Raw genomic sequence first — 14,455 nt, forward strand, 5'->3', positions numbered from 1 at the left:
GGAACCGAACTCACGACCTTGCGCTTGCCAGGCAGGCGCTTTTTGCCGCTGAGCTAAATCCCCAGCCCCTCCTATAACTTCTGTTGAGAGGTAGATGATGTATCAGTAATAGGAAAGGAGTGGCCTTTAGTGTGAGGCATCACCCTTGCTGGGCTGTTGAGTCTCTGTAGTAGCCATGGATGGTGGGTCTTCAGAGCTCTTTGTCCCTGTCTTTGGAATTTCTCAGGAATTCCAGCTGAGCCCCGACCCATGACCCATGACCAAGCTAGAGCCCTGGGTGTGGTGGCTGGTGGGAGAGGAGAGCCCAGCTGTGCTCCAGTGGCCCGGGTCCCCAATCTGTGATCACCACCAGTTTCTTGCTTCTCTTCTACATCTTTGGCTGAGATCAGAATCTGGGGCACCAGGTGGGTATGTGCCCTTTGGTGGGTGATATGAATCCCTGTGGAGGCTGTGACTGCACAGAGCCTTTGCTTTGGAGAAAGACCTGGGATCATTTTGGAATGGTCACCTCCCCTGCCACAGACAGAGTTTTTTTCTTGGCTCTCAATGGTGAGAACCTGATGGTTTTCTGTGAGGCTTCAGCCTCTTGCATCTCATTCAGGCCCTTGGACCTCCTGCCAGCTCCAGTTCTACGGCTTCTGCCCTGGACAGCAAGCTTGGTTGTAATGATGAGTTGGGGGCTGTCTGGCCTCACTTCTCTGTGGGTCCAAGAAACATCATTGCTTTTGGTACCCTCCATGTTTTCCTTGTTGTAAATGGGGCTGAATCCTGAGCTCCTCGTCTGCCAGAGTTCATGCTGCCCAGTCCCCTCGTTACTTTAAGTTTGGTTGTTGCTGATAAGCGAGAAAGCAGCCAGCTTTGGTTGTTAGCCATCATATCAGAGTCTTAGTGATTGTTAACTGTTTTCAGTCAAGTTTTTTGGATTAACTAGGTGATCGTCACAGCATCTGCAAGTTTGGGGGTTTTTTTTGAGACACGGTCTTCCTGTGTACTTCAGGCTGGCCTTGAACTCACTATGTAGCTCAGGCTGGCCTCAAACTTGCAGAGATCCTTCTGCCTCAGCCCTGGAATTATAGGCATATACCACCATACCCCATCCAAATAATCATTTCAACACTTAGTTTTTTTTAAAAAATTTTAGCACTATTTTCTCAGTTTCCACTATTATTTCTAGGTTTTCTGTGTCTATGCCTTTCCATTTCATGGGTAATAAATGGAGGCCTCGCTGTTGTGGTAAAAGTAGCTGTCTTCTGCCCACTGCCCTGTGACATGCAGGAAACACTACTGTCACCAGCATAGGACGTTGTGCAGTTGGGAGACACGGGAAGGGCTCTGCCCTGAAGTCCCAGCAAGCTTTGCACACTCGTGCTATCACTGGGCTCCTGGCTCTGCCCTACAGCCAGGATGAGCCAGAGGCCAGCATTCTACAAGACACAAAAGCACAGTCAGAGCTTTCAGGAGCTGTTCCAGAAGAAACCACTCCAGTTTATGCCTGGCTCAGTGTGATTTTCCCACTTACCAAGTTGGTTTCCTCTCTCAGGGTCAGGGAAGTAGCAGGGAGGAAATGTCCTCCTCACTCCGCAGGGAACTTTCAGTCTCCCTGCCCTGTCCCTCTGGAAGCCATCTCGTCCTAAGTCTCCTTCCAGCTTGAAACCCTGTGAGCGCCAGAGCTATCTTGGACTACACTTCCCAGAATGCCCTCTGAATTCAGCGTCCACTTCCCCCAGCACCCTGGCAGCCAGGTGCAAACATTTCCTGTCAGTTGGCAGAAAACAACCTTGAGGAACCTTGCCGGATAGCTGTTGGAGTTCAGAAAACTTAGGGATGGGTAAGCCTGCTTTCAATGTCTCGAGCCAAAAAATAAAAATTTAAATTTCTTGCAAAAAATTTAAATTTTTATTTTTGCATTCTGGTTGAGATATTAATAAAAGAAAAATGAAATCAGGGGAAAATGCATGAAGAACCCATCTTGATTTATTTCGAGGTTGAAAGTTGCAAATAGGCTATGCCCTTTCTTATGATTTTGTTTCATTTTGAATTCATTTCATTCTTTTCTAATGAAGTTTGATCCACATAGCAATAAAATACACAACTCCTGAGGATATACTTTGATGACATTTGATACATATCTGACCTTCTGTAGGCAACCTACTGTGTAGATTCCAGAATGATCGATCTTATTGGTCATCCTGAACCACACCCCACTTTAGTGAAAACAGGGTGGCAAGAAAACAGGTGTGGCCAGGCGCTGGCACAGCCCCAGCAGGGGTGCAGCTTGACGTAGGAGCAGGCAGGGAGCCAGGCCGGGCACTTGGCGAGGTGCCCTGGGAGCGGTGAGAAGGAAGCAGTGATTGTTTACTGCCAGGCCTGTTGTCCTTGTACACATTGAGGCTCATTAAGAACAGAGAGCTGGGGGGCTGCGGAGCACAAGTGCTGCTCCGCCCAGGTGGATGTGAGGCAGTTCCTCAGGGTCTGGTGACACCATGGTGGGCCCGTACTCTGTTTCCCTCCTCTCCCAGGCACTTGGTGCTCTTTAGCATCTTGGAGTCCTGTCTCTCCTTTCACTTTGTGGCTTGGTGTGACCCCTCTGTATGCAGGAGGGGCCATGTCTGAATCATTAGTTTCTCCTCCAGAAGAACCTGCTGAACTTCGTCCTAAGGACAGCCACCACGTCCTGGGGTACAAATAAGCATTTGTGTGACAGTTCCGGCACTTGGCGTCCTCCCTGCCTGCTCCTTGGTTGATGCTGTGCTGCCCAAGCCACTCCTCCCTGGTGATTCTGTGTGGTCTGAGACCACAGTCCACTCTTGGCTCTTGTGGCCTGGGCACCTTCACCTGTCCCTCACCAGAAGTGCCACGTCAGCAGCTGCCCTCCTGTGGACACCTCTGCACCACTGACTACGTGGTATCCAAAGCCTTCTCCTGTATTCTGGTCCTGGCAGTTTTGTCCTGCTGGCCCAGACAGCTCCCACTGGACAAGGCCTCACTCAGACCTCGCCACACAATGTCATGGGGCACAGCAGGGACAGACCATGACCCTGCACTCATTTATACCCCAAGGTGGCTGGCACAGCTGGGTCCTGCCCCAGACCCGTGGCTCCCAGTACCTCCTGGTGGCGCTGTGAGGTACCACAGGTTTGCAGTGCAGGGCCATCTGACTTCTGAGCTTCTGGGCGAGGCTTCCTCTCCATCCAAGGACTCACTGTCAACCAGCTATCCTCCAGGCCTTACCACCCTTCTGGCCATCCTGTCCCCACCTGCCATTCTGCGAGGGGAGAGGGTGCTCAGTATGCCCCACCCTGCGGCAGCCCCTCAACAGTGCATGCTTTCTCTCCTGTCTCTGTGCAGTGCCCTTTTCTGTGCTTGTTCAGAGTTGCCGGGTGATGTGTCCTGTGCCTGGCAGGGAGGAAGGGTTGCGGCCAAATCCCCTGGGTGTCACCTTTCTCCAGGAAGGTCTTCAGCAAGCCCACCGGGAGGGGATGGTGGGCCAGGCTGGCGAGGCCCCATGCTTACCCCAGGACTGACTGCTTTCCTCCTTCCTAGCTCCAGCCTGCTTCCCAGGTTCTGCAGGTATCTGTAGCAGGCTCTGCTGTTTGGTCCTGCACATGCTTTGTTGAGCTGGTGGTCAAATCCCTGCCAAGAGGGACAGAGGGGTAGGGGACACTGTGTGTGCAGGTCAGACAGCCTGAAACCAACCCACACATGGTTCAGGAAGAGGGTCTGGAAGCAGCTGGCAGAAGGGGCCAGAGTGTATTCCAGGTGTGGGCAGCTCTGGCCTTGACTGAGTGGCAGCAAGGACCCTGGTGATTGGAAGGGGTCATCCTGCCATACCACCTGAGAAGACCCCAGCTGTGATAGCTCATGATCAGCTAGCACATACCACAGCCATTGTTGTTGTTGTTTTTGGACGGGGTCTTGCTGTGTAGTTCAGGCTGACCTTGATCTCACCATGTAGCCCAGGCTGGCCTGGAACTTGTGGGGATCCTCCTGCCTCAGCCTCATAAGTGGCTGGGATCATAGGCATGCACCGCTACACCTAGGCCACAGCCATTGTTGTTTGAGGAAATGTTTCAAAATTGGAATATTTTAATACAAAATTTATATTCCAGGGGCTGGGGATTTAGCTCAGCGGCACAGCCCCTGCCTGGCAAGCACGAGATCGTGAGTTCGATTCCCAGTACCGGAGGAAAACCAAAAAAAAAACCAAACAAACAAAAAAAAACAAAAAAAAATTTATATTTCTGTTTTTGTTTTTTTTTTTCCTTGAAACATCAGAACCTCTGCCATGGACAGTGGGCCTTGTCCTGGTAGAGCGTGTCTTCTGGCATAGTCCTCAATGGGTAGCAGGGCCATGTGGCCCCTGCTGAGTGTGGACAGTGCCACCCAGTGCTTCCCAGTAGGACCAGAAGCCCTTTTTAAATTTTTATATTTTAAAACAGAGGCTTACTAAGTTTCTAAGTTGTCCAGCCTAACCTTGAACTTGCAGCCCCTCTACCTCAGCCTCCTAACAGCTACCTTAAGCAGGTAAAAAACTAGTGAAACTAATTTAGTAATATATCCTCTAACCCCATACTATCATGGGTCTGCATGGCCGGCCCGTGGCCTTTTTGTGGCCCAACAGTATCCCCTTGCACAGAGGGGGCCTGCTGTTTTCCTGCCTGCCGTGTTGGGCGTTCAGGGCCCCCCAGCCATCAACCTGTTCCCCATCCTGCTGGAAATGGCCTGTCTTCCCCAAGAGCACCCCTGAGGCTGGGCCTTCTGCCTCTCTTGCTGCTGCCCCATCACTTCCCACAGCCATGGTGTATTATGTAATGGCCATGCTTTGTGTCTGTGACCTATTTTCCCTGAAAATCTAGTTTAGGGGAAAGCTTTTATCATTATTATTTTTTGTCTTTAAATCCTGAAAGACATAGATAATGCTGACCTACCTTGTATTCCCAGAAAGATCCTCTTAACAGATTTTAAAAATCTACCAATAAGCTACATTCCTCAGGCTTTTTTTTTTTTTTTTTTTTTTTTTTGAGACAGGGTCTCACTGAGTTGCCCAGGCTGGCCTCAAACTTGCAATCTTCCTTTCTCAGCCTCCTGAGTAGCTAACATTAAGGGCTATACTACCATTCCTGGTTCTTAGATTTTGAAGAAACTGTAGGCTCAGTCTCTTACTCAGGGATTTTGCACTAAGCTACATTCCTAGCTGTTTTTTATTTTTCATTTCGAGACAAAGTCTTGATAAATCACTGTTTTCAGACTGGGCTCGAACTTTCAATCCTTCTGCCTTGGCCTCCCAGAATGCTGGGATGGATTGCAGGTACGCGCCACCACATCTGGCTTCTGTCTTTGTCTTCTTGGTCTCCGCTGTTTTTCTGACTCTGTCCCCCCCACCGAGGAGCAGGCTTGATGAAGATGCCCCTGTGGGCAGTGGGAGGGGAAGGCGGGCGTCCCCTTGGGCCATGCCAGGTCCTGTGGCAGGGCTTCTGAGTGATGATTGGAAGGAGGGGCTGAAATGAGGGGCTGGAGGCCACTGCAGGCTAAGGGGTGGTCCCAGGCAGCTGGTGGCGGGGAGAGGGGAGCAACTGCCAAGGTGGCTCTGTCTCTGGGGTGTTCTTTCCAGCCTTGTGGGTAGCAGCGAAGGGGCAGGGGCAGGAGGGTGAGCTGAGTCCCTGCAGGTCAGGCCAGTCCGGCTTTGCCCCCGAGGGGACCCTGCCTAGATGGGAGGAATGGCAGCACAGGGGTGGCCAGCACGGTGGCATCGCCCTGCATCTCCACCTTCCTAGGCAGATGGCACTGGGCTGCATTCCCTGTCCCCCCTCCTCTGCTACTAGGGTCTGTGCCTTACACCTTCCAGCCCTCCCCAGCAGGCCAGGCTCCCGCCAGCAACCGAGTGCACAAGACCCCTCCCAGGGCTGCTCTCCTCCAAGCCCACTGCGGCCTGTACCTCCCTGGACCCTGCTATCCTCATCCCCTTGTGTTTGCCTCATGACACTCCACAGCCCGCCGTCTGCCTCTCCTGGGTGCTGACTTTTGCATCTTTGCTTCTCTCCGTGAATCAATGGTCCCCTGCTTGGTTTCTCTGTGGGTAGTGGGCAGTGATTGCTGGCCAGTGCTGTGTTCTTCCCCTGTGGCAGGTGACCGATACATTGTAGTCCGAGTCCTTTATTCCTGGTTTCCACCAGGGGCTGTCTCTGGTGTCCTCACCGGGCCACCCTCTGCCATCCACAGGAGGTTCTGTCCAACTTCCAGTGTCCCTGGCTCACGGTGGGCTTCTGCAGCAGCTGGGAAAAGACTCCCTGGAGAGCAGGGGCTTTACGCTGAGCTACACCCCCCAGCATCCCCACCACCTTTTCTCAATTTTCATATTGAGGCAGGGTCTCACTAAGTCTCTTAGGTGCCCAGGGTATGTTTGAACTTGCAGTCCTCCTGCCTGAGTCTCCCAGAGTGCTGGAATGATAGCTCTGTGCCACCAGGCTGCTCGTTTTCTTCTTTGATTGTTACCTCCATCACTGACTTTCAGCACAAGGGCCCTGGCTGGGTGTGGGCGCTACTCTCAGGCCTTGCCAGGGGCTTGGAGCATCTACCTCCCTTCGTCCCCAGGGCTCTTTTTGTTTCTCCTGGGAACTGCAAGGTTCTGGTAGGGAGTATATTTGCTGGTTGAGGACAGGAGGCCCTATGCTGACTGTCCGGTCTTCTGCCCTCAGAGCCTCCCAAGATGAACCCTGTGGTGGAGCCACTGTCCTGGATGCTGGGCACCTGGCTGTCAGACCCGCCAGGGGCTGGCACCTTCCCGACACTGCAGCCCTTCCAGTACCTGGAGGAGGTGCACATCTCACACGTGGGCCAGCCCATGCTCAACTTTTCGTAAGTGCTCACCAAAGCATGCGCCTGAAGGGAGCTGGCCAGTGGACACAGATGCTGGCAGGAGGGAGGGAACCTGTTTTGTCTCTCCCTGCAGAGTTGGTAAAGATGGCATGTTCTGGTGTGTGACAGTTTTGAAGACATTAGGCCAATCACTATAATACAGGCTCATCAGTCAGTGCATAAAAACAGGCACCGTGTTTCATGAAATCATGACTTTGCACTGTGTCCTTTATGGAAATTGATCACCCAGTGTTTCTGGAAGTGAAGGCATGGCTCTCTTTCAGATTTACCCCAGCTAGCTGAGAGTTTGAGGAAGCAGTGAGTGCTGTGGTTCCCACATTGTGCCCATACCCAGAAGCAGGGTGTCTTAGTTGCTTTGCTTATTGCTGAGACAAAATAACCCAACACCCAAAGTTAAAGGAGGGGATGTTTATTCAGCTCACAGTTTGTGGAGGTTTCAGTCCATAGTCGGCTGGCTCCAAGGCAGGGTGGCATCGCAGAGGAACAAACAGTTTATGGCAAAGCAGGACCAGCAGAGGGCAAGAAGCAGCAAGCAAGCAACAAGGGACAAGCAACCCCAGTAGCCCTCTTTCTGTCCCTTATATTTCATCTAAACTACCCGCCATAGGGAGTAGGAACACTCACATCCAGGGTGGGGTACCCTCAATCCTACCCAGAACGATGGCAAACCAGTCAGTGGACTGCATTAGTAACCACACACCCTTAATCCCATCACACACTCTAAATCCAGCCACCTCTGAAAAGCCCCACCTGTGACTGCTTTGGGGGACATCTAGACACAGCCATGACACAGGGTCCCCTGAGGCCCTCCAGTGATGCCCACACAGCAGAGGACAGACAACAGACTGAGGTCTGAGACTGAAGACCCACCGGTGCATGGAAGTGGTTGAGAGATCTTTTCTACAGTTTAAACAGTAAAGAAGTATAAAATAAAAAGCGAAACTCCTTTCCCAGTCTCCACTGTACAATCACATGTGAAGAATCTAAGGTGGGTGTGGTGGTGCACACGTCTAATTCCAGCAGTCAGGAGGCTGAGGCAGGAGGATCACCAAAGGTTCAAGACCAGCCTGGGCTACATAGTGAGTCCAAGGACAATCTGAACTACATAGCAAGACCCTGTCTCACAAACCAAGAAAATAAAGAATCTGACTAAATCAACTTTATGGTAAAATTGGGGATCCTTTATCAGATCTTTCCTTCTTTCTTTCTTTTTTTGAGAGACAGGGTCTCCCTGTGCAGTTTAGGCTGACCTCGAACTCACTATGTAGCCCAGGCAGGCCTTGAACTCATGGCAATCCTCCTGCCTCAGCCTCCCAAGTGCTGGGTGTTTCGTTTTTTGAGACAGGGTCTTGGCAATCCTCCTACCTCAGCTTCCTGAGTGCAAAGGAATTGATTGGCCCCTTACCCTAAAATATAGCTCTAAAGAGGAAAGACCTGCTACCACACCTGTAATCCCAGCTGCTCGGGAGGCAGGAGGATCAAAAGTTCAAGTACCCAATGACCAACTTAGTAAGACCTTGTTTCAAAGTAAAAAAAAATAAAAGGGAGTGGGGGTGGAGCTCAGTAGTAGAGCCCTAAATTCTATCCCTAATACAAAAATGAGATAAATATTAGAAAAGAAGACAGTCCTATTAGAATGAGATTTTACTGTAGCTGACCCACAGTGTCCATGTGAGGTGTGGGAGCTGACAGGGCCTTGGGGAGAAGGTGCTCCGTAAGTACAGCAAAAACAAGTTCCTGGCAAGGTTTGGTGAGGCGTCCCTGAAATACCAGCTCCTCCAGAGGCTGAGGCAGGAAGGTTGCAAAATCAAAGCCAGTTGGAGCAATATAGCAAGACTGTCTCAAAGAATGGAATAAATGAGGGGCCAGGGCTGCATCACGTGGCTGAGACTTGCCTGGCATGTTCAGCCCCCAGCAGCAGTGCTGCACTGCCAAATAAAGAGGAGCGGTTCCTGAGTTTAAGAACCAGAGGTCCGTCCAGAAGGCAAACTGAAGTGAGCCAGGAAGTAGCCAGTGCAGGGCAGGGGCACTGGGGAGCCGAGGAGCCCCTGCCAGGTCAGGAAGCCCCACTGCTGTGTCCTTGGCACCAGCCATGCTTCTCACGCCGCCTCCTCCTGCACAGGTTCAACTCCTTCCACCCGGACACACGCAAGCCCCTGCACAGGGAGTGTGGCTTCATCCGTCTCAAGCCGGATACCAACAAGGTGGCCTTTGTGAGTGCACAAAACACAGGTACGCTCTTGGGCTGGGCAGTTTGTGTCAGGGGACCTCGGGACAGCCCTGTCTGAGGCTGCAGGGTTCAGCACCCATGGTCCTTCCCGGGCCGTGCACCTGCCTATTTCCCCGGGTCAGGGCGAGGCGAGGGAGGGCCGTCTGAAGGGTTCCTCAGCCAGGCTCTTCATCATCCAGAAATTACTCAGATGGGCCTCAGTGGCCTTGACCTTCCCACCTGCCCAGTGGGGAGGTGCAGTACCTAGGGCACTGGTAGGCTCAGAAGTGGACAGCCAGAGAGCGTGTCCACCTGACCCCCTCCTCTTAGAGCACAAGCAGAGGAGGGGTACAGGTCCCCTGCATAGGTGACCACTGTGAAGCACATGCCTCTGGAGGCCTGAGCAGGCCAGGAGGGGCTCTGCACGTTGCCAGGCCTGCTTGGCTACAGAGGCAACTCCCCATCCCCCCTGCAGGCATCGTGGAGGTGGAGGAAGGCGAGGTGAACGGGCAGGAGCTATGCATTGCGTCCCACTCCATCGCCAGGATCTCCTTCGCCAAGGAGCCCCATGTGGAGCAGGTGAGCCCTCCGCCCACCAGCCATGTCTGGGTGTGCACAGAGGTCAGCAGGCTGCCATGCTCCCTCGTGGCGTATTTATAGTCGATGTCTTGGCGTTTTTTTTCACTTCTCACACACCGCCCCAGATTCAGTTACTGAGTTCCTGGTAGATAGGCATGAAGTTGTTTTCAGATTTGTTGGTTTGTCACAAACACCCCTACTCATATTGTCCAAAGATCCATCTGCTTCGGCTGTTATGTTTCCCTCAGTTAAGTTGCAGGGTCAGAGCACTAGTACATTTTACACTCTGCTGGCTACTGGTAAACTGCTTTTCTTGGTAGTTACAATACCACTAGCTATGCAGGGAGCAGCCCTCTCCACCGCAGACTCTGGTTCTTTGAACTTGATAAATAAAAGATGGCATTGGTTGCTTGCTTCCCTTTTTTTATCCTGGGGATGGAACCCAGGGCCCTGGACTTGCTAGGTAAGCGCTCCACCACTGAGCTACATGCGCAGCCCTTTTTATTTCAAGATAAGATCTTGCTGAGTTGTCCAGGCTGGCTCAAACTCCTGCATCAGCCTCAGGAGTAGCAGGGTTACAGGTGTGTGCGGCTGCACTGGCTCATCCGTGTTTTGAACCTGACTTAAGAGAGAGCCTATTCTGAAGCCCTTTCACCACTCACTTCTTGTTCTGCGCGCTTGATGCAGAGTGCTAGCCTGTGGTTGCTGTGGGTTACTGGGAGGCTCTCACTGCCCAGAATCAGCCTGCGCCTGCTCTGTCTGACCAAAGTCTCCCATGGCTCCATCCATGGTCCCCCCAGTGCAGGGCTTCTCTGTACCATTCAGGAGGCTCCTTGTGTCTCTCTGAACCCAGGCGCCATGCAGGAAGGTGTTTTCTATGCCAGAGGTGATGGAGAGGTGATTCTGTCACTTTCTTATGCTCTTGCAGCTCTCCTTTTGCATTTAGACCTTTAATCTCTCTCAGTGATTGTCTTGCCTCATGTGGCGCCCAGCTCCAGCTTTTCCCAGACTGTGGCCGGCAGCACTCACCCCAGCCCCGACCATCCTGCGCAAGCACCAGGCCCAGTTTCTCTTTCTGTGTGATCTACTTAGGCCCCAGTAACTCATTACTTAAAATCATGTAGCTTTCTATTCCACTTTTGTATCTAAAGGAAAGTCCCCCACATTCTTGTCTCCACATTTTCCTTCTTATTCGTAAGCATTTTCTCTCAAGACGAACTTTTAGGGGTGGTGGTAGGAACAGAACCCAGGGCCCCACACATGCTGGGCAGTGCTCCCCACTGGGTTGCAGCCCATATGTGTGAATCAGACAAGCCTCTCAAGGTCCCTGAAGTGTACATCAGACTGAGTTGAACGCGTGAGTTAATTTGAGAAGTGACATCTTTCCATCTGTAGCAGGCAGCCACACTGGGGCAGTACATACAGCAGTTCCCGGTCTTAGACAGATTTTAGTACAGATCAAAACTCCATTTCTTTCTACTTATTTATTTTTAGTGTTGGGGATGAAATCCAGGACCTCTCTCATGCTAGACAGGTGCTGACCACGAGCTCTGTCCCCAACTTGAAAGCTTTATTTCTTTATGGTTTTACTCATACAGATCTAGCACATTTCATGTTAAGTGCTTTATGATTTTTTTCATAACAAAATAATAATTAACTGCAGTGTACATAAAAGGGCCTTTCATCTCACTCCTTAATTAATCACTGCAGCTGTGCAAGGCTTCTGACCTGTGCTGTCCTTGCTGTGCCGGGACACTTCTGTGACTCTGGTACCTGGGCTTCATCACAGCCTTGAGCAGGTGGCCATTCCTGGCTGCAGCAGAAGCACTCGTCCCCAGATAGGCAGTGCTGGTGCAGGTCATCTTCTGTTAGGAAAGATGCCTTTGCCAGGTTCAGGCGGTTCTGTTTCCAGTGTGCTAAAGCCCATGTGCAGGGCTGGGCTTTAAGGCTGGGAATGCAGCTCAGTGATGGAGCCCTTGCACAGCATGGCAAGGCATTTGGTTCAAATCGCAGCACCAAAACAAGCTAGAAGGCGTGGGTTGTTTGATTTTTGAGATAGGGTCTTACTATGCAGTTCAAGTTGCCCTTGAACTGACTGTGTAGCCCAGGGTGGCCTCAAACTGATAGTGATCTTCCTGTCTGAGCTCCACCATGGCCCACCATGCATTTTTATCATTGTATGTGCAGCCACTTTGGGGAAGATTCTGTGCTTTTTCCCCTTGAAGCTGTTGATACATTAAATTATACTAATATCATGGCCAGGGACTTAGCTTATGGGCACCACACCTGCCTGGCAAGTATGAGACCTCAAGTTCGATTCCTGGTACAAAAAAAAAATTGGAAAACTAAATATACTAATATCTTCAAGACATTGAGTCGTATTTGTTTCAGAGGGATAACTCCTACTTGTCACGATATATTGAATAACTTTTTCAGATAGCATTATCCATTTCAGTATCTATATTATTTGTAGCTTGATCTGGGAGATTTTCTGTTTTTTCTCTTCTTCTAACAAAGGCCACCCACCATGGGGAGTGTTGCTGGCAGACCTCCCAGAGGTATCCAGCCCCGGCACCAGCTCTTTCTCTTCCTGTCTCTGAGTGTCAGCCCCGTCAGGAAGTTATCGAGGAGGGACCCACTGCTCACCTGCCAGTCTACATGCCAGTCTGCCATTGTCATTTTTCTGCTGTATGTGTTCTTCTTAATCACACTTGCCAGCATTTGTTTATTCTACTGCAGTTTTATTTGGGTTTTATTCATTTACTTTTTGAGAGCTGTTTTTGGGTTTTCTGGATGAAGCAAGAGCACCTTCTTCTGTGCAGAAGGAGGCAGAGACAGGACTTTGGGCCCAGATGTGGTGCTGGGGAGAAGCCCCCATGCCTGGGGTCTCCTCCAAGTGATGTGGATGACAAGATGTGCCAGGTGTTCTTCCACTCTCGTCGACATGGGCACAGTCAGGAGCACACGGCGACGTGGGGCCCCTCTGTCCTCCTGGTTTGTGTGTGGGCCAGGCAGATGTGACCGGTCAGAACACCACTCCAGGGGTTTGCTAAGACTTTCTGTGTGCTGTGAGGCCCCAGGTTCCAGGTGGCTCACTTCCTGCCACCTGCCCCATAATGTTAGACCTGTCCCATTCCCTGCTCCCTACCCCAGCCCTGAGCCCTCTGCCACCACTGTGTGCAGTCATCTCGGCAGGTGAGAATAGGCTGAGTCTTACCTGGGCTCTCCTAGGCTTCCCTCACTGTTACAGTCAGGGCTTACAAGGGAAAGGATTTAATACAGGACACATAATTTATAGGATTATTTTATAATGTTCCCCCAAAAGTCAAATGCAAAAGAGTGCAGGAAGTCTGTCCACACAAGAGACCCAAAGAACCCACCTGAGGGCCTTGGTCCCATAGCAGTGTCCTCCACAAGTCCAGCTGGAGGCCTAGAGCCCACAGCAATGTCTCTTGCAAGTCTGTACCAAGGATCTGCACTGGGAAGGCCCAAAGGTCAGTGGTGAAAGCTAGAAAGTCTGTGCCAGTGGGGTGAAGGATCTACGCCAGCAGACTGAGGGACCTGCACTGGAGCCAAGATGTTCCAAATAAGAACCAGAGCTCCCCCAAAAGGTATCACAGCCATCCTCAGCCACAGTGAGGACCTGAGCTACTCTGGTAATAAGAACTGAGTTCATATCAGGAAAGCCAGCACAACAGTTTCTTCAGGAGAATCAACAGCACCATCTTTCCCTCCAGTTCTCTTTTTATGCTGTTGGCAACAATCCTCAGGTGGGCCCTCCACACCCACCAAAATACTGATTCAGTTCAGCTGGGTGTGACAAGTTGACCAACAGTTGTCAGTCCACCAAACTCACAGACATCTGTCATCTGCTGTCCTAGACACCTCAGCTCATTCTATTTCTTTTTCTGCTTGATGGGCTGGCCAGATATTGCAGTACATAATGATTCCATTCTTTGCGGAGAGTTGGTGCACATACAGAACATTCCCCTTTCCACAGCTCCTTCCCTCCCTTTCCCTATGGATAGCTCTGAATCCCAGCCCTGGCCACCACTGCTTCTCACCCACTCAGCACACCCTCAGGCTGACAATGTCCCCAGCTCGGGCCACCTCCACTCCCTTCTTGGAGGCTTTGGTCCTGGTGGCCTTGGTGGTCCCATGTACTTTTTTTTTTTTTTTAAGAGAAAAAACAATAAAAAACGATACAGAATTTCAAAACAAGATAAACAGGAAATTAACAATGGCTATTATGTTGGGTATTATTGTATTCAAAGTAGTTGCTCAGATTATAAGATATAGGCATGCAAGATTGATCAGACAACATAAGCACAAGCCCTTTCCTTCAATGCACTAAAATTAGTAGTGTAACTATCACAGCTATCTTGTGTGTTTGTTTTTGTTTTTGAGACAGGGTCTCACTATGTAATCCAGGCTGGCCTACAACTCTTGGTGATCTTCCTGCCTCAGCCTCCCAAGTGCTAAGATTACAGAGATGTGCCACCACATCCAGCACCTGTGATGCTTTAAAATACATTTTTAAAAATCTAACTCTGCTGGCTGGGTACAGTGAAGTGTATCTGTAATCTGAACCAGTCAGGAGGCTGAGACAGGAGGATCTCAAGGTCGGGGCGAGCCTGGGCTACTTAGCAAATCCCTCTCTCATAAAATAAAAAGGGAGGCTGGGCATGGTGGCGCACGCCTGTAATCCCAGCACTCAGGAGGCTGAGGCAGGAGGATCACTGTGAGTTCGAGGACTGCCTGGGCAACAAAGTGAATTTAAGGCCAGCCTGA

The 14,455-nt window shown here is 51.0% G+C and overlaps 1 protein-coding gene across 1 annotated transcript in view; it reads left to right on the plus strand.

The window, feature by feature from the left end:
- The window catches only part of Thap4 (THAP domain containing 4), a gene marked incomplete in the record, with an annotated part of 25,098 nt that overhangs the window by 9,682 nt on the left and 961 nt on the right, over nucleotides 1-14,455 (plus strand). Inside the window, 3 exon segments of the mRNA XM_013508087.1 lie at nucleotides 6,696-6,855; nucleotides 8,999-9,108; nucleotides 9,561-9,664. Of these exon segments, the coding sequence (XP_013363541.1) occupies nucleotides 6,696-6,855; nucleotides 8,999-9,108; nucleotides 9,561-9,664 (374 nt within the window).

Source organism: Chinchilla lanigera, unplaced genomic scaffold, assembly GCF_000276665.1.
Source record: "Chinchilla lanigera isolate Chin_1 unplaced genomic scaffold, ChiLan1.0 scaffold00141, whole genome shotgun sequence".
NCBI classification, from domain to species: Eukaryota; Metazoa; Chordata; class Mammalia; order Rodentia; family Chinchillidae; genus Chinchilla; species Chinchilla lanigera.